Source organism: Ooceraea biroi, chromosome 9 (assembly GCF_003672135.1).
Source record: "Ooceraea biroi isolate clonal line C1 chromosome 9, Obir_v5.4, whole genome shotgun sequence".
Classification (NCBI taxonomy): domain Eukaryota; kingdom Metazoa; phylum Arthropoda; class Insecta; order Hymenoptera; family Formicidae; genus Ooceraea; species Ooceraea biroi.
This window is the reverse complement of record NC_039514.1, coordinates 13,505,161-13,530,074: the sequence shown is the minus strand read 5'-3', so window position 1 is coordinate 13,530,074 and position 24,914 is coordinate 13,505,161. Positions and strand designations below refer to the sequence as shown.

The window sequence follows — 24,914 nt, the reverse complement described above, 5'->3', positions numbered from 1 at the left end:
TCAAATACTTGAACGTGCAATTCAAACGTGTCGCGACATTGCGAGGAAGAAATAACATGTTCCAAAGAAAAGACACACGTACCAATCCGAATTGTTTAAACGCCAGCAGCTGCCAGCATTATGACGATGCGGCCGCAAGCACCTGGAACAAACAAATTGATTTGCAAATTATTGTAATTGTCGGAAGATCGTAATGGGTAGTATCTTCGGATGTTCCCTGTGCGCGCTGCGGCAATTAACGTTTCCTTGTGTTACATGAACTCGTGGGAGAAACACTTTAGCCGCACGCGAAAACACGGCCGATAATGACGCGGATCGTAAAAGGCGCGGGTTCCGCCGATGTAATTGTGAAATCGTGAGGATAAGTACCGTATCACCGCGAAGAAATAACAGGAATTTACACCATGCAACAATAATTTACATTTCGATAAACTATCACGTGTGACTTACGAGTCAATTCGAAGACCGCTTATTTATCAATGCCGAACGGTCGCCGAACGTTGTTGAACGCTCGATTTTATGTTTCTCCAAGGATTGCATTTTGCGTTAACGTATCTCACTTTGCGCCAAACGTGTTCATCATATCGATTACCTCTTCCGTGATTTTATGCAATATCATAAATGAAAGAAGCCTGATAAAGGAGCGAGTAGAGCGAAAACGTCTAACGATAGCTGCCGATTTTCATTGATATGGCTTACTTTTTAATATTCTGACGTGCACCTGTTCACTCAGCATACTTGTGAAAAATATTTTCGCCGAGTATTTCCATAGCGTCGTTCAGTGTCGCTGCATTTAAGCGTCGCGAGTCAACGACCGGGCTCGTGTATCTCGATAATTGCGAGCGCAATCTCTCGCACGCGAATAGTGCGCGCCTGTCAATCGCGTATTGCGCTTGAATGAGAAACTGGTAGGCTCATCCTGGTTCGCATGCGAGACGATTGATACTTTTTACCGCGCGATACTTTCAAAGGGACGATGTACTTTCGAGCAGTATGTACAGTCGAGCAGCGAGAGGGAGAGAAAGGGAAGGTCAAATTGCAGTGTAATTTATGGTCTTATCCTAGAGACAACGTTGTTCGTCTTACTGTCCAATTGACGTTTTTCCTGAAATGCGTAATTCGCGGCAATCTTCTGGTTATTTTCATAACAGCCCTCATTACTGATGATAAGAAGAGGAACAGTCGTTATTACCGATGATAAAAATGCCACGCAAAATAGTAATTCTCCGAATCTTTCAACGAGGTATATCGACTGCAAGATCAGAAATATACAAAAATCGAAAACTGCGCAGAATACTTGAAGTTGGAGCTTGCCATACGTGTTTTCCATAACGTACATTTTGTGCGTGCTAGCAGCGTAATGCGCAGACAGAAACAGTGCGATAATCGCGATGATTGATACCAGGATGCCGCAGCAGACGTGCAAGCACGCGGACGCCGATATAAAAAGCGCGAGTTGTCGATTAATTCGCCGCCACGAAACGCATGTTAAGCAAATATGCCGACCACCGTGTGGCAATTAAATACTCGTTATCGATCGTGCGCTCAGCGGAGCACAGTCAGGTATGCATTAATCGGAAAGTAAGACGGGCACCGTGCAGAAGAATCAGCCAATGTTCTTTTGCCGCACGTCCCACTTACGTAAAATCAAATTAGCCCGATGCTCTTCAGGAGCAGGCAGAACGGAAGCCTCGAAAAAGTGTGAAAGCGTCGCGCCCATTGATCAGCGCGATTGATCGATGACTTTTCGAGCGCTCTTCACGCTCGCCGCGAATTCCCTCTCTTTCTCTTTCTGTTTGGATCGGCAAAAAAGACGGATTATTCCATCAATTCCGGCCGGTGCGCTAATCAACGTCGGAGAAATCGGACATATCAATGAGAACAAAAAAAAATTCAGTTCACGCGGCAGAGTGGATCGGCGTGAGAACGCCGAGGGTAAAATTATAATATTATACGTTCTCCATGTTATGTATAAGCGCGCGCGGAGCGGCGCGATTGTGCGCAGTGCGCTCCCGATGCCCGTGGAGAAACAGCGAAAATTGATTAAAATGTATTTTAAGATTCGGGCTGCAAGAAAGTTCGGCTCGCGTATTAAGCCACGTATGGTGCATTAATATTCATGTGTCAGTTTCGTCACCTCCGGGCATCGTGTCCGTATGGCGACGGCAGGTGACAGGTTCTTACAGCGTCGCACGGCGCGATTAAAGCCGCCGGCAATGCATTGTCGACTCTTGCATGCACCGAAGGTGACTTGCTGTGTAGCGCCCTGTCGCCTCTCCCTCCCTCCGGCATGCAATTTATGCGCGGCTTGATTTTGCTTGCACATCCACCGTAAGTTCCGCGGTAAGTTTCACGACGACACACATGGTGCAAAAACGGTGCATATGTATCATTGTATTCATAGTTGCACTTAGACCTGAATGCAAAATCTATGAAAAAGTAGAATAAATCCGTGACAGAGAAAAGTTATCCTTTCATGAAGAGCTACGATCAATGACAGATGTTTTCTCATCGTCCAATTATTTTGATAAATTTATTACACAGTGAAGAAAGTTTACAAAGCGCATACACATGTACAACTTTATTTTATATAAACTTTGTAATAAGTATTTTAGAATCAGCCATACTTCTTTTATTTATAAATTAGATAGATAGTTTTTCTCAATTGCAAAAATAATCTTAAATAAAATTGTTACTGTATATTTCGATTACCACCAAAATTTGTTCATAGTGCAAAGTTCAAAAGTACAGTTGAGTTAAGCCAAATTGATGATACAAAATGCAACATATTACCAGTTATTTCTATAAACATAAATTTTATATATAAAAGCAATAAAGCTGCTTATTCGATTCCGCCGTTGCGGGAGAATTAATATGGGATATAAGGATGTGCGTGTATTGTGGGTAATGATTGATTGACATCATTTGTCATTGAAACAAGACATTTATTGATGATCGTCGTGCGGCCCGAAGGCCTCAACAGAAATGCCAAGAAACGCTATTCGCGTTGAAAATGGTTCTTAAACATAACAAGTTAACATCTATATAATAGAGTTGCTATATTTTACGAGAAAATAGTCATCTCAGGTACAAAATGGAACCCTATCACAGAAGTCTCTCTTTCTTCTCTATCCCTCTTTCACTTAAAGCTTTATCACCTATGTACAATACGACAGAATCAACCACGTTGCGAGTTAAAGTCCTTAACATTCTCAAAGTTCTTTAACGAGGTCTCGCAAGTGTTATAATATTTGGAAGACAATATAATCCGTCGTTTTCCACCTCTCGACGTCGTCAAAGGAAAGACCTTTCATCACGTGGGAATCGTCCGTCTCGATCATCTCGGCCGTCCGTTCCGGAGATCTCGGATGTTCATCATCACTGAGTATGCGTAATGCCGCATCACCAGGGTCGCCAGACCGCGTTGCTGGATTCGGAGGACTCTCCGGAAGAACTCGCAACACTGACAGGACTCTGCGGGGGTGTGTACACGTTCTGGGGCACGTTTGTCTGTCCGGTTGGCACCTGAGTGGTCTTCGTCGCCGATGCCGTTGTCGTAGTCGTCGCGGTGACCGCGTGTTTGGCGCCGGCTGGGCCTTCCAGTCGTCGCAAGCAGCCACCGAGATGTCGCATGAGCTGGGCACCGGCTGTGGGATGCACCGCCGCGGCGACTGGCGTCGACAGGAAGGTCGACACCTCCTGGGCACACTGGGTGAAGCCGTCGCGGAATCGATCGGCGTAGCTGTTCTCCGGCGTGAGCGTGAGTCGTCTGGCGGCGCGTAGCGTGTGCAAGTGACGCACCGTCAGTTCAAGGATGTCCGCCTTCTCCAGTTTCGCCACGTTCTCGCCCTCGGCCTGCAGTGCGGTCACCATCAGATCCTTCAGCTCGTCCAGGCAACGGTTGATGCGGGCACGGCGTTTGCGCTCCAGCATCGGCTTCATCACCTTGCGGTACTGATAGGTGCGCGACACCGGCTCCTCGTACTCCATGCCACTGACTGGAGTGTAGCTCGTGTGCGGTGACATGATCACACTTCGCTGTACCGTCGCGTTATCACTGGTCACAAAACAAGGAGTAACCGAAAGTCCCCAGAAGGAGAAAGTGCCGATCTATCTTGATCCACCGATCGACGTCGATGTCGAGCTCCAGGAGATCCGCGGTGTCCCACGGGTGTCACCGTTGGAGAGCTCTGATGAATGTTGACGTACACGATCGAGAACGCGTTTGTCGTGTGTATCACTTCGCTTGCTCGAGTGCGCTCGCTGGGTCTCGGAGTGCCGAGAGTGCGTCTGAATCCGTGACGTGCTCGTGACGGTTCTGAGAGCTGGTGGGGCACAACCAGGCATTTATACGCCGCTCGGTTCCCCACCAGTCACCGTCGCCCTGCGCCCCTCGACTGGACTACGGAGGGGTCCGAGGGGCACGGTGGTGAACCCTGCAGCCCGCGTGCATAGCCAGCCAGCCAGCAGCCGTGGCGTATCGTGGGAAGCTCGCGGGCCGGAGCGTTCCCACAGATCGGGGGGCCTGTTGGGGCCTGCACAGGTTCTGTGCCGCTTGACGCCTGCCGGGCCGAGAGGGGAGCCCTCCTTGCGAGCGAAGAGCGTGCTCGCGCGCGCGGGAAGGGACACCTCGCTCACCGAGAGCACACCTGCACGTTGGCCCTAAACGACGCGGAGGGAGCGCGAAGAGGAGAGCACACGCCACGACGTGCGACCAGCACGAGGACGACTCGCGCGATCCGTCGCGCGCCCGAGCGGCGCGAGCGCGATCGCGCGAGAGAGGTCGGGATTATCATGAATGGATCTGTAACGGACACTCGTTGCTTCGGGAGGGCACGAGTGACGAGTAAAAAAATTCTGGATATTTTCGACTCGCCTTGCGATGCAGCGTTAAGTCGCGCCTCAAGATCGCGCGTGCGAGCTTCAACTTGAAGCGAAATTGTATGACTCCTGAATAAACATGAGAGAAATAATTCATCTACATAAATTATCTAAGGGATAGAGTATCTGAAGGATACATCTTATCCCCTTGTAAATATGGCTCCTCGTGCGTTACTTGAACTTTAAGTAAAGCATAAAGATCTTAAAAAAGTGTTTATAAGGATCTAATATACATGAGCACTCTGGGGGTCGACACTTGTTGATTCACCGGATCTGCCGCCGACATGGTGCACGTGCACCATGCGCGCGTGTCGGTAACATTCTCTTCAGGGTGAATCACTGCTTGGCGGACGATGTCGCGCCGTGGCTGGACCAGTCCGCATTCTTCTTCGCGTGGCATAATGGAAATCAATATCGCGCCGGTGCCGTCTCCTCGTGTTGATACCATCGCGATTGTTCGATGAGATTAAGAGATTTGTTCAATTGTATCTACACGAAATCAATAAGTTTAATCAGTACGTACTAAATGGATGCTTTCTCCTATCTAATCATTGTAAAATGACACTAAATTATTAACAATTTAAGTGTTCGTTGAGATTTTGTGATACACGAAAAAAGAAGGTCCGACTATCCAATATCCATATCCAATCAAGTTACTTTTTGCTCGCGGAAGAATTGAACATCCCCTGCCCATACATATCCAGTTCCCCAAATATTCTCTGAATACAGATGACCTATGATCTCTTCCTGCTTAAAAGATTAGCGCGGCTGGAGGAATTTTGCATGTTCCGCTCGACATTATTAGTCCGACATTAGACGGGTTTGCTGAGGGTTTTCGACAACCGGTTCCAAGATGTGCAATCGAGCGGCTCCAGGAGCCGATGTTTTGAATTATAAACGTACGATCTTAATGATCCGCCCATTCTCGGAGCCGGACAGGCCTCGCTTGCGGGACTTAACGAGGTGTTTAGCCCTCTTGGAAGCCGATACCCCAAACAAGGCCTCGAGTGGGCCGGCCCGAGTATTTACGAGCCCTTGGGTCTAAACGCAAAAGCAGCTAGTCTCCTCGGAGGCAATCCGGATATTGCTACGACGTGTCGCCTTCGTTAAAAAAATCTGCTCCCTCGGGTACGTGGTCGACGCTTAATTGACGATCTGTCCGAGATACGATGGCTACGGCGGAGCGATACTAGTGGAATTTTGTCGAGCCGCTGATTCTCCGAGGAGAAGGGGACTATCAAGAAGACCCTCGAACGGAGGCCTCGCCGTAATGTCTCTGTAATAAGTAAGGATCTGCGGCAGAAGATAAGTCTGTCGTCGATCGTGGCAGCGGACGTTACCTGCCATAAACTGTCCGCAGGAGGATAGCGGCGAGAGTTGGGAGATAATATTTCAGGATCGCTCGTCGCGGCAACAAAGCCGCACGAGATATCACCGAGCACGATCCTCGGGCGTGCATAATGTTCCACGACGAGACGCGACCCAGGGTATTAACGAGCACCATCATTTTCCGTGATATCTTTTCAACAAAATTCATCGTCGGTCCGCTCAGTGTCACGTGCTTATAATTAACCCTCTCGTCGCGCTTGTCCGAGCACAGATACGCGATTACGAGTCTACTCTCCCATGTATTCAAACGCTTCTCTCTGTCTCCCTTTCTCTCTCGTGATATCTCTGCCCATTTATCAATATACATCAATCTATCCTCTCCGCTTCGTAGCCGTAGTTTTTGCGCGGCGAGCACGTCGGACGGACGAAAATAAGGCAGGAGCGAGCGCGCGCACGCCGGTAGAAGACCGGTAGGATAATTACACTGATTGGTCGTACGAGCCGGATGCTGCGGTGTACGCCTGTTAAGCCCGGGCGAAACGAGCCTTATCCGCGCCGACGCGGCGCTACCCGCGGGACACCGGGTACATATTATTGCCCCGCGTTAACAACTCGTTACGCCCGCGGAGAGCCGGCTTCGTCGACGCGGCGAGGATGAAATGTTGATACTCCCGCGGCCGGATCCGCTCGGCAGCTCACGTGTCTCTACGTGATCCCCGACGATGAAGTTCGTATAATTCGTTTCTGGGTACGCGATGATGGATTTTTTGCCGGCCGACCCGCGGCAAATCGCGCGCTTCCTCCTTCGCCGAGGGGAACCGAGGAAGTCTTTAACCCCGCGCGCGGAGATACGCGCGCGGTGAGCCGCCACGGATCCGCTTGTGCGCGCGCGTTAACGTTACGTCGATATCTCCAGCCATCGAGCGCAACAAACTCTGCCGGATGTATTAATTAACTATAAGATTATTAAATTGCGGGGTTCCCAAAAACGCCCTGGACATCTATGAGATTCTGCATCCGGCGAACACGTGTAACGTCATAACGTCCTGATATCAGGTAAACGCAGCACGGAATTAATGCAGTAACAAGCGAAAGCTGTGCGAATCCAAGGGTTGCTATTACGTGATATTAATAATAGTATAAGTGGATGGAATCGCTTTATAATTCGTGTTATTAAATAAATTCAGTCGCAGGAGGGAGGAAACTTTATAACGTAGGATGCATAGATCTAACATCTCACACTCGTTTCTTTTTGCGTAGTAATTTTATTTTTAAGTAGTGTTATGTGGCTTTAACTCCGCTGTGGAATGCTTAATTGACAGTGCGTAAGTTGTCTGCTCTACAGTGATAATAAAATGCAACGCAAACAAACGTGCCAATAAATGAAACAAAACCAAAGAACGTCAAAATAATATAAGTATTTGTAAGAGCGCAACTATAAGCGTAAGTGGCACTTATTACGTTAAACAATCACAATGTACGGTAATTGTAACGGACGTTGCAACTGCTACGGAAAAATAACAACAAGCAATCGTTTTCATTCAAGATGGAACAATGATTACCCCTCAGGCAAAATACGCAACGAACGATCGTGTATATGTGTAATAAATGTGCGGCGCGAAACAATAATCGGTGCATGCGGTTTCGCCTCGCGAGAAAACACGGAACGGTATTCCAGGAAATAATTCGAGCCGGCGGGCCCGTCCCGATATCGCGGCGTATAATTTATTATCAATCCATATCAGCGGAGTCGCGTGAATTATCACGGACCGGTGAATTATCATGGATCCATCCCCCGCCCGCTTGCCTGCACTTTCTCGCGAAGCGATGCGAGTACAAGTGAACAAGCGATGCATCTCTCCAGGCTAAAACAATGATCTACCTCCTTCTCCCTCCCCCCCTCCGATCTTGCCGCACCGAGCAACAGCAATATTTACCGGAACCCGAACCTCTTTGGGGGAGTCTTTCTCGCTGTGCGATGCTCTTCGACCTTCTCCTCCTCCTCCTCTTTTTCCTCGTGCCCCGCCCTTGGCAGGTTCAAATTTCCTCGTCCTCCTCCTCGTCGAACCCCCGTCTCCGCGAGAGAAAAAGCACGAGGTTACCTCACCGATGCTAATTCATATACGCTGGTATACGAAACACTTCCGTGGTCTCGTACGCCTCTCCTTCCTCTTCCGTTGCGCCATCATCGAGCTCCTTCTCGCCCCGTCCGTTATCTACCCCTATCCTCCCTCCAGCGTCTCTCGCCGTTCCCTTGTTCGCGGCGTTCTCGTCCGTCTCGGCGTCTCTCTCTTTCTCGGCGCAGAATGGGTAGCCTTGCCTCCGAAATTCTTCCGGTTGTATACTCTTGGCTCGTGCTACGGAACGTGGGAATGTTCTCAGGCCTGGCAGCTCCGGATCCCACCACGTGAAAACACGCGTTGCAACGGATCGCGTGCGCGCAGCGATGGGATCGACAAGATCGCGAGCTCGAAAATGCGACCGCAATTTTATTGTCTATTAATAGAAGGTGAATTGTCGTAACCAATCGAGTTCGAATGCTTGTCCCACGGATGAAAGGGATGGTGCACGATAACGCGACTCGTACATCGGAAATTTATTTAGCCTGCAATTGATATGATGACCTGCCGTTTTATTTATTGTTGCTTGAATCATTCTGTACAATGAATTCTTCTGTTCAGCAAATTTACGATGCAACGAGCCGCTTTTAAAAGAATTACCTCCGAAAAAATCTGCTTTATAATCTCATATCTTCTTAAAAGTTTATAATCAACAAATCAATAGCTTAATACTCCACGATTTTATAAATTTCGCAGTACAGTAGTTTGTTTTGTTACACAAACAAAATGCAATATTGCTTTCCGTGGGTCTTTGTATCACAGATCGATCATCCTCCGGATTTCGACACGATCGCAGTTCTATCCCATCGCTAGCTCGGTGCACACGAGCGTGGCGCATTGCGCGTACGTGTGCGCGAGGTGTGTACGTACACACTGAAGGTGCGGCGTGACGCGCGCGCGAGCGCTCCTCTTCGTCGTGATTGCATTGTGCGAGTTGTGTGAGCTCCGAGTCCTCTTTGTGAGAAGAGGAGGCTACGGGCCGGTAATGTAACCTTAGAGCACTCTTTCGCTTCCCCCGCGTAGCCGCGTTGCGCACATAATGCGTAGGCTATTGTGCAGCAGCACGGGCCACATTGTTGCCCGCATCTCGCGCGCGCAGGCACCCTGCGACGCCGACGGCGTTGTTCTCTTCCCTCCTTCACGAGCTACCTCATCTTTCCTCCTTCGGCGAGCTTCTCGCGCCTCCTCGCCGTGAATCACGCATCCTTGGAGTAGGTCGCGAGACCGGTGGTAGTAACGCGATTCCGAGCTCTCGCGCACCGAGAGATCACCGGAGAACGTTCCCCCGACAGTCCGTGAGTCGATCGTAAATTCCGTGTTACGCGTTTCATTATGTACGCCGCGCGATTTTACGGTTTTTGCGCGCGCACGCAAATTGCGCCGAGCGCGACGACGCGACGACTTGTACATATATTTCTCAATCCTGTGATTATCAAGATGTCCTCGCGTTTCCTCCGGCTTGCCCCCTCTCTGCGATTCTCTCTTTCGGCAAAAGTCGCCGAGCGAAGTGTCTCGTTAAACGTCTCATTACTGTGCCGATTACATGCTTGCGCCTCCCATAAAATTAGCGAGGATACAGTTCGCATGTTAAAAGCGTACTTCGGTCTTTTACGAGGCTGCGCCAAGGCTCGTTCCAATTACCGCGCGTTGAAATCCCGCATCCTGGATTAACGCATGTCGCGATTAACAAACCCCCCGTCCACATTGCGTGATGCGTCCTCGGCGTCTTGCAGAATCCTTCGCGCTTCCACTAATTGTAAGTTCGATGAAGAAATCAAATTTGCTCCTGCTTAATTTATACGCGTCGCGACCTCGCCCGCATCTCCCGAGCGACTTGGCTGCGCTTGGATTACGTTATCCGCGCAAATTGCGCGAAGCGGATTTCTCTTCCCTCGTGCTTTTGCGATTTATCGTCGCGCGCTTCTTGTTTCTTCTTGTCTTCGCGCGAAGAGATGCGGCGCGGCGCAATCTCGCCCGCATTTCGCGAACGGGCGTTCACTTGTTTATCTTCATCTTACCACCCTTTCGTCTCTCGCACGCGGCCGCTCCATGATCTCTTCTTGCAATGCTGTCCACGTCGCACGCTGCATTTATTCTAACGTCAGTCGCCGGCGGCAACGTCCGTCACTTTTCCATCTTTTTGCCGAACTTTTTCCACGTCTCCTTCACGCTCCCCCGGACGAGGGAATTCGCCGCGGAATTTCCTCTCTTTCTCCCCCACGATGCAATTTGAATAATTACACCATACGCGCGACGGAGGAAGAAAAATTAGCAGGCTATTAATCCTTAAGTACTACTGTGCGAGCTTCAAGAACTTAGACTGTGTATGGTTTCTCGGGTAAAGCGGCGGTTATACATGAAACCTCACGTTCCCTCGGATAGACGAAAGTGCGAACGAAGCTCGCCAACGTTATTGCCGGAGAATTCATCTCATTGAAAATCACCATTCGATTGTGCTCATTCGACACGAAGTCGCGGAATGAAAGCGACGTTCCGTTCAACTTTACAACTTGTTGCTGAGTAGCTCCACGTAGTTGTGTTTTGTCACGTGTTGGCAAATCTTTATCTATTTACTTGAGAAATATTCGATCCGGCCGATAATGTGTATGTACGTTCTTTCGTTTATAAAAACAATTTCTCCGCATTTGCCAGGAAGATGCAAAAGAACTTCAAAATGATTCCTCCTTGATGCGGGCGAGATAATTACTACGCCACTCTTGATCGTCACGGATCTCGCTGTGCGTATCGCCGCAGCACGAGGCACACTTTCAGTCATCCGCATCTTACGATCCCGCCATTCTGCGGTATCCATCGATACGTAATATTCTCGGCTATAATAAAGACTATAATAAAGGCAAAGCTCGCGGTCTCGTTCGGTCGCTTCTGCCGCGTTGTTGTTGCCGTCCATGTTTCCCGCCCTCCTTCGGTTCACTGCGCTAACGTACGATCGATGATAGTTACCTGGGCGCACGGTAATAATAACTCTCATCGTTTTTCGCACGCAACGTTGGAGCCGCGCTTGCGACAACTCGCCTCACGCGTCAGCTGCGGGAACTCCGTCACAACCAACGAAACGATCCCCGAGACGGTCATGATACTAAACGATCCTTTAATTACCAGCGTTAGTACTTTTTCTCGACACTAACGCGCAACGTTACGAGCCTTCCAAAAGAAGAATCAAATCTTACCACGCGCTTTCGGTAAATCGCCGGGAATACGTGCCGCTGAACTTCATTATCTCGGGTAACTAGTTGCCGTTTCCATCGCTTAGATCGCCTCAGGCGAGTGTCAGTCAGTCAGTCACGCGTCCCCTAGCGGGACGAGCGCAATTTCGGAACGAGCGAGCTGGCTCGCATGTGAGTAATTAAGAAAACTGCAGATGACATCCCACTTCACCGCGGAACGCAATCCGAGCGCACAATTCGAGGCCGGAATCCCGGAAAGAAACGTTCATCGAAGCACTCCCCGCTCGCGCTCCGCTCAAGAGCGAGCCGCGTGAATGGAGGAGGAAATTACCGCTAGGCGCGTGTGAAACAACATCGAGCGACTTCCTCTGTTCGCTACCGATTGGGTAACCACGACGCAGCACAGAATCGATCCGCATCTCACGTGAACGCTAATAACGATGGCGCCATTTTAGATTCAGATGAAACGAGTAGAAACGCACAATTTCTCCAGAAATCGATTAAATGAAATTTGTGATTATTTGCACGTCTAGCAATTTCTCTTGTCGCCGTTACGAAGATTCAAAGATCGATTCATTAATCAACATTATATAATTCAATATTACATCACACTGACACATATGGTCCGAAATCTTTACAACGACGCCTTTCACACATGTTGTTATAGAATCATGAATATACAGGGTGTCCCGAATTTAAATGTCCAAACTTCGGGAGCGTGTAGGGGATGATAAATAAAAAATAAAAAGTCCTTTAGAGATATGCTCGTTTTTGCTTCGTTTTGGAAAAATCGCAAAAAAGAAAACGTAGATTTCATGCAGCAATGACTCGTCGTTCCGGAATTCTTCTGTTTGAAAATCGGCGCCGCGCATACTCTCGCACTTACTTTGTTTGTTTACATTTTTTTTGCTTACATTTCTGCTTCTCTCCTATAAATTCGTCAGTTACTCATCAGAAACCATCGAGTGAATTACTCCTGTCACAATGCCGCGTACATGTTCTAACGTTGAATATGCTGATATGGTTTTCGTGTATGGTTTCTGTGACGGTAATGCTAGAGAGGCGGTGCGAGAGTATGCGCGCCGATTTTCAAACAGAAGAATTCCGGAACGACGAGTCATTGCTGCATGAAATCTACGTTTTCTTTTTTGCGATTTTTCCAAAACGAAGTAAAAACGAGCATATCTCTAAAGGACTTTTTATTTTTTATTTATCATCCCCTACACGCTCCCGAAGTTTGGACATTTAAATTCGGGACACCCTGTATACGTAGTTTCAATACATGTATTGACACAAAAGCGTATAAATTTATTTTAACTTAATATTTCCAGCTACGCGTTTCCTCTATCACGCCACAGGTAATCAAGCCACGGTAATTACATAAAGAAAATCACGTCGGCGTGGTAGGCACAGGCGAACACCGCGCGCGCGCGAGCAACTCCGCGGCGATTTACGGAAGGCAGATACGACCGGCAGGCTTACCGGTGGCGATTAATCGAGCTCGTGCGGATGGGACCGAGCGCCTTGCGCGCATCCGGACTTACGTAAGGCTCTTGACAGGCTTTACCGCTCAATCTGGCCGGCGAGGAGGTGAAAGTCGTCGAGGATGGTGCTGCCGAGGAAATGAGTTTAACGACTTCGAAATCGACCGCACCGGCAGCCGGATCAGGATCGGGCGGTCGCTGCCGCTTGTAAAACCGCCGGTTTCTGTGATTTATGTTAGCTGCGGTTGACGCTGATGGGACAACGTCGCCGTTCGCTCCCGTATCGAAAGTGTGGGAACGACTTTGCGAAGTATTCGCGACGACCGCCCGGTGATGTCCGCTGTATCGGTTTTCGACAGGCGCCGATCTCAATTCGGATGAATCGATTAGTCATTTCGAACGAGATGAGGAAATGCCTCGAGGAGTAATAAAACGAACGTTTTCACAGATTCACGTTAATAAATCACGCATTTTAAGTACGCGAGATATATCACAGCGTGGAATAAATATGAGAAATGCTCTACGTTACGGGAAGAGTGTCTAATGATGATAATTAAAACGAAATTTGTACAGTTAAATAGCTTCAAGTATCTTCTAAGAAGAATATAGATTACTTTGCGTTGGTAATTTGAGATTCATCTTGATGATCTCGTCAGTCAGACTCGCGTGGAATGCTCCGATGTTTCCGATAAATTCGTGCCTTTCACCGGTAGCAACATTTGACTAGGAGCCCAATTACGAGATCTACCTATCTTATCTGAAAGCCCATCGGTCGCGCAGGAAAGAAATAAAAAATTACCATTCCGAGAGGAGTGATTCCCTTCACGGCCTTCTCCGGGCTTCGATTCCGTTTGATCTTTATTCGTCTGGGACTGATCACCTTCTCACATCAATCCCCCTCGTATATCTCTCACATATGATTAACCCTCACAAAGGAACCGCTTCTGATATCGTGAGACAACTTAATCCGCATATGGCGTACATAATCGGCCATTAAGTCAAACGGATCTCTTTCCTCTCGAAACGTTAAGCGCTGCCGAGATCCGACACCGATACGTTTGTTACGTTGCAACATCCGTTCGGCATCGAAAGCAGAGAGTGCCGCAGATAACGAGGTACAAAATAATTATCTCTCGGAACAGTCAGCGACTTAATATCATTTCATTCATTCAATCGCGCTTCAAGGATGGATCTTGGCCACGAGTTCATGACGCGACGAATTAATCGAGTAGTCTCTCCTGAAACCTGAAATCAAGTAGCCTCTCACGAAACGGAGCAGATGGATCGTTTGTGTGATAGCTTCAAATCGAAAAGCGAAACTGGCAATTCCAAATCGGCGACTTCTGAATCCGAAACAATTATGCCGATCCGGAGACCTACCATTTTCTATCGATCGTTAAATGTAGTCGAGTCGTTTCTCGAGAAACGCGCGTTTCGTGATAGACGACGTTGTTCGAGCAACTGCAAAGAATCCGTTAATCAACGATTCGGTTGCGACGCTAGGAACCGGAGCAGACGGCCTCAAACGAGCACTGCGCAACTATCGCTTTCAAATCGTTAAAGTTCGCTCGTCTAGCCGCCAGACGAGAGTTAAATCGATCCACCATTAAAAACGGGTTCTTTAATCAGTGACTAATCCTAGCTTGTGCAAAGATTACTGCAATTCGGGAAATCTGAAACCATCTTGTTTTATCTTATCTGAGAAATTTGCTGACTTTCAACAAGCTGAGCATTGATAGTTTCTAATTGTGTATTATTTATTGCCTTTTCATTTTTATTTGTCGATATCAAGGTTGGTTAAAAAGAGCGCGAAACGGAAAGGGGCAGCGGACTAGGTTTACCCGCGTGCCATATAAATGCGGATACCATCACCCCACCTTCACTTATGAATACGATATGCCAAGAGATACGAGGAATAATTACTCGCGCTCACGAACGTGCGACAGTTTCGGTCCCAGGATGCGCAATGGAACAGTTACTCACTTCCCGCTTTGCATGGGAATTTAATTACCGGGAGAGAGGAGGGGTGACACGAAGGAGGAGCGGAGGGAACGAGATCGAAAACGACGACGGCGGCACGCGAACTCGATAAGTATCAAAGTGGCCGCGTGACCCGTTTAGTTAGCGGCACTCAATTACGAGGTGTGTCAGGTAAGGCCCGCGCCAACTGCCGCTCGCCCCGGCTCGTTGGCGATGATAGTCAGCGCGCGGATGCACGTGACGTGGGCCTCACATGTGTTTGGGCCTTACCGGGCCTTATGGGGATGTAGTGGTAACGGCGCTTGGAGCGTGGTGCGACGCGGTGCGAAGAGGACTCGAGGCCGCGAAGCGCGCTGCAATTTTCGCGGTTGGCATTTTTTTCTCACCGCCTGTGTCCCGTTATTTCCCGGTAAGCGTGTCCCGCTGTCCTCGCCGTTGTGGTTTTCAAGAGGTCTGGTTCCTCTCCGCGAAACCACCTGCTTCGAGTACTTGAGCCCGATAGCCGGCAGTGAGGTCAGTCGAGCAACGGTGCCAACATCGGATAATCCCGTAACTTCCACTTTTAATCGCGCGTGCGGACTCTCAGCGTCGCAGCGACGACTCGCGTTGTCGCGGTCGTTCGACGAAACGCGCGTATCGGGTTTCACGGGGTAGTCGATATCGTGATAAGGAACGGCGTGCAAGATGCGTCGATTGTAGCGCAGTTGGGGTCGTCGCAATGCTAATATGCGCATATTCGAGAAACAATGCAAAATAGATACTTCTGACTACATATAATTTAACTTTTCATCTACAATTATGTATGTGGTAAAGAATTTGTATTGAAACTATTTTATAATATTTTGTGTATACTACAATATACTATAGCGCAAAAAATTTTATTAGGCTCGATATAAGCCGAGACTGAAGCTGGAAGAACTAATGAAGTCACTGTTTGTTTAATATGTTCCTGTTAAGTTATCTCTGTACATATTAAAGATTCCCTCCACGTACAAAGGTAGCCTTAAAACGATGAAAAAACGGCCATCGGGGATGCTAACTGTTTCTTTTTCAAACGGATAATTACAGAATCGTCTCTCAGCGATTATATCAAGCGATTATTATCAAGATTTAAACAAAGGGGAGGAGTCGGCTATGATGGCATCGAGTCTTGTAATGATTCAGGAACAGAAATCTCGGCCTGCTCTTTTGAAAGAAGGAGGCCGCACCGCGCCGCGCGCGGTAAGAAGGAAAGAAACGACACGCCACCCTACGGCGTGGAAATGTGGAACACGCCTGCGATATGGGACCACGACGGGTACCACGTTAATTGGTGGTGCTCGTTAATTAGTCCGCTCGTCGTTTGCGCGTTGACGAGGGACCAGCCGCCGGTGTCTGGAAAAATAAGGCGCGGCCGCGCCGATGCGGCGGTGGTCCTTTATATATGGAAGTTAATTTTAGACCACTTGCGAGAATGGCAGCTTGCGCAGCGGTAGAAGAGTCATCTGGAGCCCCATCGATTCTTAATGAGCTCGGGCGTGCGGGATTCTCTAACTCTATTAAGCGTCTCTCGCGCTATCTAGGTAATTTGTTACTCGCGCGCTCACAATTCACGGAATTCAAGATACACTCGGAGATACATTCTGTAGCTTCTGGCTTTAATTCGATGATTTACATCGGGATCTCTTTCTTAGAAGGGAAATTCGGGAGTCCCATGGTCTGCGGTAACTAAATATCGAGATTCGTGGAGCGATTCTGCATTAGCAATCGCGAGAATACCGATAGCTCGCACAAAAGATAGCGTATAAATCGAGGGATAAGTGGAATTCATGATTCTCCGTTATCCTTTTTATTAACCCTCTGCCCCTTACTCACATCGTTAAAATAAGTTCGCTCCTCGCCCTCGCATTGGCATTTAAAAATCCAATCTCACCCTCGCTTTTCATATTGGGGCCCTAACTACTGCGCGCTCCCCGGCTTAACCCCGGCTCGTTTAACACCCTTCTCGGCCGGCCGTAAGGGCTGAGTGGGCAGCTCCTCTTTTCTTGATCGAAATTAGGGTCGAAAATCATAGCGTCCCTTCGGCCGATCCATAGGGTTGCCCTCGTCCTCGTTCTGACGCACAGGTGATGCCTCACCTCGTGGGAACGCGGCGAACGGAGCCTTCCCGTGTTACAAGGGGCCCGTTTGCAGGCTCCCTCAATCGAGTAGTGGGCCCGAAAGCCCCCCAAGCATGTCACAGTCACCCAGAGTTGGCTCACGATATCTTTGCACCCCGAGAGATACTCGAGATTAAACGTAAGAAATTTTAAGATTCGTGATGTCTCAGGAACGTTCACTTGTACTTTCCTCGCGATAACCGCTCTTTTAGCGGAGGGAGCTCAGAGAATATTTTTCCTTAAAAGTACTACAAATCTATCCATAACTTATCACGTAAATACGTAATGTGTCGTTTTTGTAATTAATCCGTACGATTATGTTTGTCAGTTTCACGCGCAAGTACGCGTGTTACCGTCCAACACGGAAATTCCAAACAAGAGCTCTGAATCCTAGCACCCCTTGCACCGATCGCGTCGAGCCGCGCCTGTAGCCACCCCAAATCGGAGCATCCGGGCGGGTGACGGTAAATAGGTAGCCCGCAGGCTCGTTTACCTCCAGTCGAAGCTATTCTCATTCTCCCCCACGGGTCCTCACGCAGCACGCATGCACGCACAATGCGCGCGAAGCGACCACGAATGGCATGCCCGTGGAAGTGTGCTGCTCGTGTGCAGCTCGTGTGCTGGCCTCGCGTCGGCATTCTGTCGCTCGGGCGTTTGCCTGCGGGATCCAATCTCGATCGATCGTTAACGTAAAAAGGGCCAGCTCGTCGAACACCATCGGACCTCTCTCATCCTCGGCCACGCGTGGACCGTCGGCTAGCCGACAGATCGATCTTGTTGCGGCACGACGACGTCTTTTAATTGACGCGCGTCCGCCGGAGCAAGCGTAACCGAGTCCAGCTTGGTCGTAATAGTCGCCCTATTATTTCATGCGGCGCAGCCTTCGCGTACGTGATATCCCGAGTCACGCCATGACATCCACGCGCGGAATCCGACTTGTCGATTTTCCCTCGCGCGTCGTTTACGCGGATAAATATGCCCACGGGCACGGTCGCAATTTGCACGCTAATTATTACGCGCGTCTCATTACCGCTTCCTATCCGCTTCTCTGTCCTTCTTTCCTCTCGGCGTTTCCGATACTACTTAAGAATCGGACGGCCGCTCCTAACGTAGCGGCAGTTCTCGATTGCGCATAGTCGATTCAATTACGATTCCAGTAATAACTATTATTGTCCCTAATTACAGTCGCGATCGTATAAATAACTCGTCCGGCCGCAAAAAGGACGCTAACGCCGACGATCGACGTAATTAGCTCGTTTTCCCACTGGACGACATCCTGAGTGACTTTGACCAGATGGTGGTCCTTAGAAAGTTCATTATCGCGCGATCGGTCGGAATCGAACAAAATCCGGGTGCCAGTTTTTTGCGACGCACGCACTTTCGAATCGCGTCGCCACGCGAGCGTGTAAGCATTGCACGATGCACGGTTGTAAACGTACAATTTAATTGACGGGATACTCGAAGCTGGCGTCTATCGTCGCGGCGGCGTGATCAACGAAGTGGATACGGTACGGGTTCCGGTTATCCGTCCATAACTTCGCACTTTCGACGTTATATACCTTTCATTCAACGACGGCGACAGTCCAGAACAGAGAGCAGCGAGATCGCGGGCGAGAAAATGCGCTCGCGACATCGTTTCGATCTCGGATTACGTCTTACCGGTTTTATCCGCGCGCGAAAATAGAACAGACGGTTAGCGTGTGTCTCACACGCATTATTCCACTCTCTCTTTCTCTCTCTTTTTCTCTTCCTCTCTCCGTCGTGGGCTTATCAAAACGACCACTCCATTAAACAGTGGACGCTCAGCTGATATTCGCCGTCGTTTGTATGCGGAATAATTGAGGGGAAGCGCATTGGCAATCCCACCGCGGCGGAGCCATCGCCGTTATCGCCCAACGCCGAAAGTAACGAGCAGAGATATGCGAGTCAATAATTTTCGTCCGCTGACTTGATCCCATCTCCCTCGCGTGGTGCGCCTCGATCCGTTCGACTCGATTCGATAAGCGTATCTCTCGCGGACGCGCGATCGCAACTTATGAAGCGACGGGACTCGCTTAGAGGATATCGCGTGCGACTCCTACGCTACGAGCATCTGGAACAGGCGAGATAGGCGCGTCGGCTCCTGATCAGAAGTCTCCCCGTTTCAAGAGCCTTGAAGTCTTTCAGAATTTAGCCATCAGAATTCACGCAAATGGGTTTAAACGGAAAAATAAATCACTTTGGTGTCCTACGTTAGGATTGTTCGTAAAAATTAATATCGATAATCGATGTGTTAATTCTCATTCGAGTAATAACATGTATGTCTCCATCTTTACTTTCCAGATATTGAACAACGCGTAAGATTGTTAGGTAACGCTTTGTTTCCATAATGTAAATTCTTTGCGTCATTCACCCGTCGAACAGTTCATTCGAGATACCGGCGATCTTTGCTCAAAGCGATTAAAAGTTTCAAAGCGGCTTCGAGAGAGAAAGAAAGAAGGGCTTGACAGAATTCCACGCGTACGCGCACGCACGTCCGTTCGTCGTGAACACGCATCCTGTTCGCGGCGCTGGGTGGTTTCCTTTGTCAGAATCGTCGATGCAAGCCGCGACACGTCCTCCAACGGCCTCCAGAGAACGAACGCATGCCTTCACACCGCGAGTTCCCATAACGCCGTGCCCGCAGCGGCAGCTCGTGCGCCTTTCCGCTTTCCTCCTCTCGCTCACGTCGCGCACTCGCGGGAATCCGCTTCTTCTTCCCTCCTCATCGAGCTCACGTCGTCGTCGTCGTGATCGTTGATCGCGTCCTGCATTCACCACCTCGCCACAGGGAAGACGTGTCGCGCGTGTTAAGTCGCCACTGTAAGAGCCTGTCCGCGGTCGTCGCGAATTTGTGGCGACCTGTGGGTTCCAGGTAAAGCGGGCCCTCTCCTTAACCCTTTCACGACGAACGTCGCGTGTCCGGTCGAAGAGGAAAGACGTGGTATCGCGTCGCCGAGCGTACAAGGGAGCCGACGCTTCTTTGTATCGTTCTTTTGCACTCGTGCCTCGATTATGATCTTCTTTCATGTGCTCTGGCCTGAAAGGACCGCACGAGGGACACAAAGTGCACTCGAACGATGTCCTTTCGCGCGAGTCGCCTTAAGTCTCGGGTAAAAATCGACCGGGGCTGTTCACCATGCGATATCTCGATACATTTCTGTGCTATCTATTGTATCAAATGACGTCCTATTCCATTCATTCGCGATCATCGGGAACTCCAGTTCTCGGGAATTACGTTGTCACCGCGCAAGAAAATGTAAAGGATTTCTCGCGCTTTCGCGATTTGTCTTGGGGATCGTTCGCCGGGAGCAAATAATCGCCGACGGCGAACGGAAGGAAAGCAGTGACGCGGAACTCCTTGATGCGGAGGGCGACGGTGAACTCGCGTTTCTCATCTAGTCTCTCTCTCCGCAGAACCAACAAACGCCTTCTTCGCGTGCTTCTTGCGGCGAGGCGGAAAACGCGTTTATGCACGGTGGACGGTGGATTCCCACAGCGCGAGGGGAGCGCGCGAGGACGTGCTCCTGAATGTTTGGCTTTTCCATCTGCACGACGCGGACAAAAAATCACGCGGTTAATCGCGCGGTTCCCAGCACGCCCACGGATGCCCCGGCAGCCGCCCTCCTTCGGCGATAGTCTCCATTATTCCGACGTGATTTTTTTTCAGGAGCCCTGCCAACGACGGGACCGGCCAAGGAGGACCGGCGGCCAATCATTCGGCATTTCTTCTCGTCTCTTTTCGCTTCGCCGAAGCGTGAACGCCGAGAAACTCTCCGCGGCGATTCGGTACACCACCTCTAAGACGCTGATGGGCGTGCATCAGCCGTTTTAATAGGAGATTGCGGCAATTACACGGGCTGAACAGCGTGACACGCGAGTTCAACCCTTTACTTGTGAATTAATGAGTAATATGTCGATTATTATGTTGCCCCTTGCCCCATCATGATAAGTATCTATTGTGCGCGACGGAGAAGTCGCGATTGACATGCAAACATACGCGTTAACGAGGAACTTTTCAAAGACTTTGCGATAGATATTAGGATAAATATAACGAGTGGTACAAAGTAAAATGCAAGCAATAATCTCGCTTGTCTTAAAATCGAAATCAGGAAACGGCTAGTCTTTCGCGAATAGAATAAAGCCGGAGAAACTAGACACTTTCGACACGTGTACGAGGACAATCGGTGTTCCTTTGCTGCCACGCGTTACTTTTCTACATTATCATAAAGCAGCGTGAAGCGGGCGTTTCTTGTCGAAGAGGTGGAAACACGTTTTCTGGATAAAACACCGCACGAAGTCACTGCGGACTTCTTACGAGGATTACCATTTTGCGTAGAGAGTATTACGTCGGCTCTGACGGACGTCAAGAGCCTTAATGAACGCGCAGTTTTTATCGATTATACCGCGAATCGCGAACGTCACGCGTGGATACCTACGCATATCGTGCTCGTCCAGGTAATCGGTATTCCGAATATACAAGACGCGTTGCTGAAATTCGTGACGAAAATGGGCGTCGATCTGCGGGATATCGACCTCAATCCTAATCGCGTGGCGCGTCTTCTTTCCACTAAAAGACAGCACTTCAAATAGCGCGCTCGAAAAGCGCTGAAGAAGGTCGTTGGAGGCCGTGATTTTCAGGATGGTCGGTTGTCACGTGTCGAGTGATGCGCTGCGTCGACTATACTATGCTGTCAAACCATGCGTCGATGCCGGTCACGTAGCATGCGAGTAGAAATTTCTATCAGCTGGATAGCGACTTCCTCGTCGCGACGACAGGCAGGGCGTGGGACTGCCGCTAGTCGAGAAGTCGAATTCGAACGCAACGATAATGATCCCGGCAATAACGACGTATTCAGGATGTGTTGGATGCGCATCGCCTTTTCCGGAACACGGGACGTCGTGTATGACCGCGTACGTGCGCCAGCACGCCGTAATCAAAGACGGTTCTACGAAAATATAAAATCGTCGTGGATCTACACGAGGCAGAGAGATGGACCGACCGATCGATCGGCGCCACGATGCGCGGAGAGTGAACGAAAATAGAGGACAGGGTCCTTTTTGCCTTCCTGTCGGACGTTTCCGTTCGCCGATTTGTAAGTTTTAATTAATAGCACGATAAAGACCGCCGGCCATCGAGGATAATGATCGGTCGATCAAAAAGTGGAACCGGTTCGGCGTTGAAACGCGGACGACCGGGTTGTGCAAATTAGCGTAAAACATTTAATCGGCGGGCTTTTATTCGGAAAAGACACGACCGTTGTATCCGGTTGACGTCGTTCGGTGAAGAGCAGCGGGGAATCACGCACGTAATGACGTTAACGGAATTGTCGAACGAAACGAACGACGCAAGAAGCAGAGGAGCAGCATAATAGCACACGTCGCAATAATACCGCGTTACGCATCGGACGCGTTAACTGCGCACCTACGAGAATAAATCGGCGACCGACCCTGTTTTTTCTAAAGTGTTATTGCGAATCGACGGCGATCATTAAGCTATTTCTGCTCACCGATCGTATCGAACGATCGCGTATACATTATCGAAGCATGACTTTGAAGTCGTCTGATGCTTCAAGCTTGGTTGATTCGCGGAATCTCCGACTATTTCTTTTTTTTCCCATCAGTATATTGATGTTGATGATCATTAAGCATGACAAAAATAACAAGCCGTCACTTATTTCGTTTCATTAGCGGCGAAATACCGTCGAGTCTCGTTCGCGTACGCGTTTTCAAGTCACGAGGATCACGATAAACACGTATGGTGATGAAACAATTGCAACAGATATTCTAGACAAATGGGAGAGATAGAGTTTCGTGGACAATCGGTATCGAAAACTACAACAGGTGCATCACATGGATACACGAATACCGAAGACGTATCGGTAAATATTGACAATAACGGAGACCGCCCCGATGACCGTGACCGTGACATATTGTCGAGGGGTCAAGGTCGGGGCGGTCTCCGTTATTGTCAATACCGACGTGTCATGTGCAAAGGGAGATAGGGCGTGAACAATTCGTCTGACGATCGAGATCGATCGCTCGATCGCTCGCAATGAGTTAGGTAGCACCTCGAATGCGCTTCTAATTGACACGTGCCTGATTCGGCATTAATCCGAATTCACGCAATATTCATTTTTTCTTCCTGTTAAAGTCATCTCGTTCGTCGCAACGTTAACGTTTGACGTTCAGTCGCCGAAAGACAGCGACGCGCGAAAACGCGATCGCGAAGAATCGCCGGAAACGGCGCGCACTTCAGCTTGAAATTACGATGAAGAGCGACAGGGGCGTCGGGTCATAGGTCGGCGCTCAGAAGAGCATCGTTGTCATCCTGCTCGTCGCTCGCTCGCTGAGCGAGTGGGTTGATTACTCGCGTACGCATGCGCGGCGCGGCGGCCGTGCATGATGCGTGCGTACGTGCGTGCACACGCTTCTCGTCCCCGATGGGCTCGCTAGGAGACGCGAGGTGACGGAGCGCGGTGGGGTACGCGTGACGTCACGTCCGGCGCGAGGGCACCGAGTGTGGGAACCGGCGGCAGGTGCGCCCGAGAGTCAGCCAGAGAGTGGAGTAGCTCGGGCAGGGGCAGCGGGGACGGGAGGCTCTCGGGAGAGGAGAATCCCGGGAGGCAGAGAGGGCAAGGGGACAAGAGAGGTGGATCGAGGGTGACGAGGGTCGGGCAGGATGAGGCGAACCCTCTTTGGACTCTCGTCCTCGTCCTCTCGCTCTTTCCCTCTTTCTCGCTCTCATCTCGTCCCCCTTTGCCGTCCCTCACGCCGCCCGTGCGAGGGACGAGGGGGAGGAAGGGACAAAAAGTAGAGCCCGTACCGAGCGCATGCCGCCACGCTCTGCGCGCACGCCACGCACACGCGTAACGTGTGTGCGTCGCGTGTACACTCGCGCGCTCGTGCTGTGTGCGTGCGCGCGTAAAGGCACGGAGTGTGTCACGTGCAGCTCGATGGCGATGAGAGAAAGAGTGTGAGAGAATGACGGAGCCTCGCGTGTAACTAGGCGCAGGGACTATTTTTCAGATTGCGCTCCGATAAACGGAGACGATTATTTCGAGCATTATCTGGATCGACAGGTGTTGCCGCGATTCTTTCAACATTAGTGAAATGATAGAAGGCTTGCGGGCTTGCAGCGCGTTATCGTCAAGATAAAGTCACTGAGAACATCGATAATTGCCGATATTTCAAGCCGAATATGCGGGCGCGATTCCCAATTATCATAATCAATTACTTATCGTTCGGTAATATTATTTACACACTGAATCGAATAATGATCTTGCTCGATCCATGATGCAAATGTTTTGAATTTTTTCCGGAGTAGCCCTGACCGTGATCTCTCGCGTGAGCAGCTCTCGCTTGCGTGTTCTCGCCGCCTTTTACGTACGACGTATACACGTGAGCAGTGTACATATTGACATACGCGCTCTCTTCTGATAAATTGCATCACGCAGAGCACGAGTGTCACGATCTTCTAAGTTTCCCGCGTGTGGATAGGCTACGCGAGACGCACGTCCAAGCATGTACGCACGCACGTTCTTTCCTGCCTTTTTGTATGTTCTCAACAGTGATTCGTGAAGTATGATATTGCTCGATGAGCAACCGATAAAGCGTGATTGCACAACGCAGATAAGAGATTACGATGAATTGTGCAAAATGTGTCTCTTTAAGGGGGTATTCTAGTGTAGCATGTCAGAAAAATCGAATTTTTTGGCATATTTTGCAAGTATATGGTATGGAAAATATGTCTGCGAGAAGATTTAGCCCGATTCGCAA

At 49.6% G+C, this 24,914-nt stretch overlaps 2 protein-coding genes across 2 annotated transcripts in view; both read right to left on the bottom strand.

The window, feature by feature from the left end:
- LOC105277337 (tubulin polyglutamylase TTLL4) overlaps window positions 1-24,914 on the bottom strand; it is a 130,449-nt gene that overhangs the window by 3,500 nt on the left and 102,035 nt on the right. Inside the window, exon 4 of the mRNA XM_011335618.3 lies at window positions 83-142. The gene's annotated coding sequence lies outside the window, so the exon portion shown is untranslated. The remainder of the gene's footprint in view (window positions 1-82; window positions 143-24,914) is intronic.
- Window positions 2,925-4,344, bottom strand: LOC105277336 (enhancer of split mbeta protein). Its single transcript, XM_011335617.3, has one exon. The coding sequence runs from the start codon at window positions 4,024-4,026 to the stop codon at window positions 3,403-3,405; it is 624 nt and encodes a 207-aa protein (XP_011333919.1). The 5' UTR covers window positions 4,027-4,344; the 3' UTR covers window positions 2,925-3,402.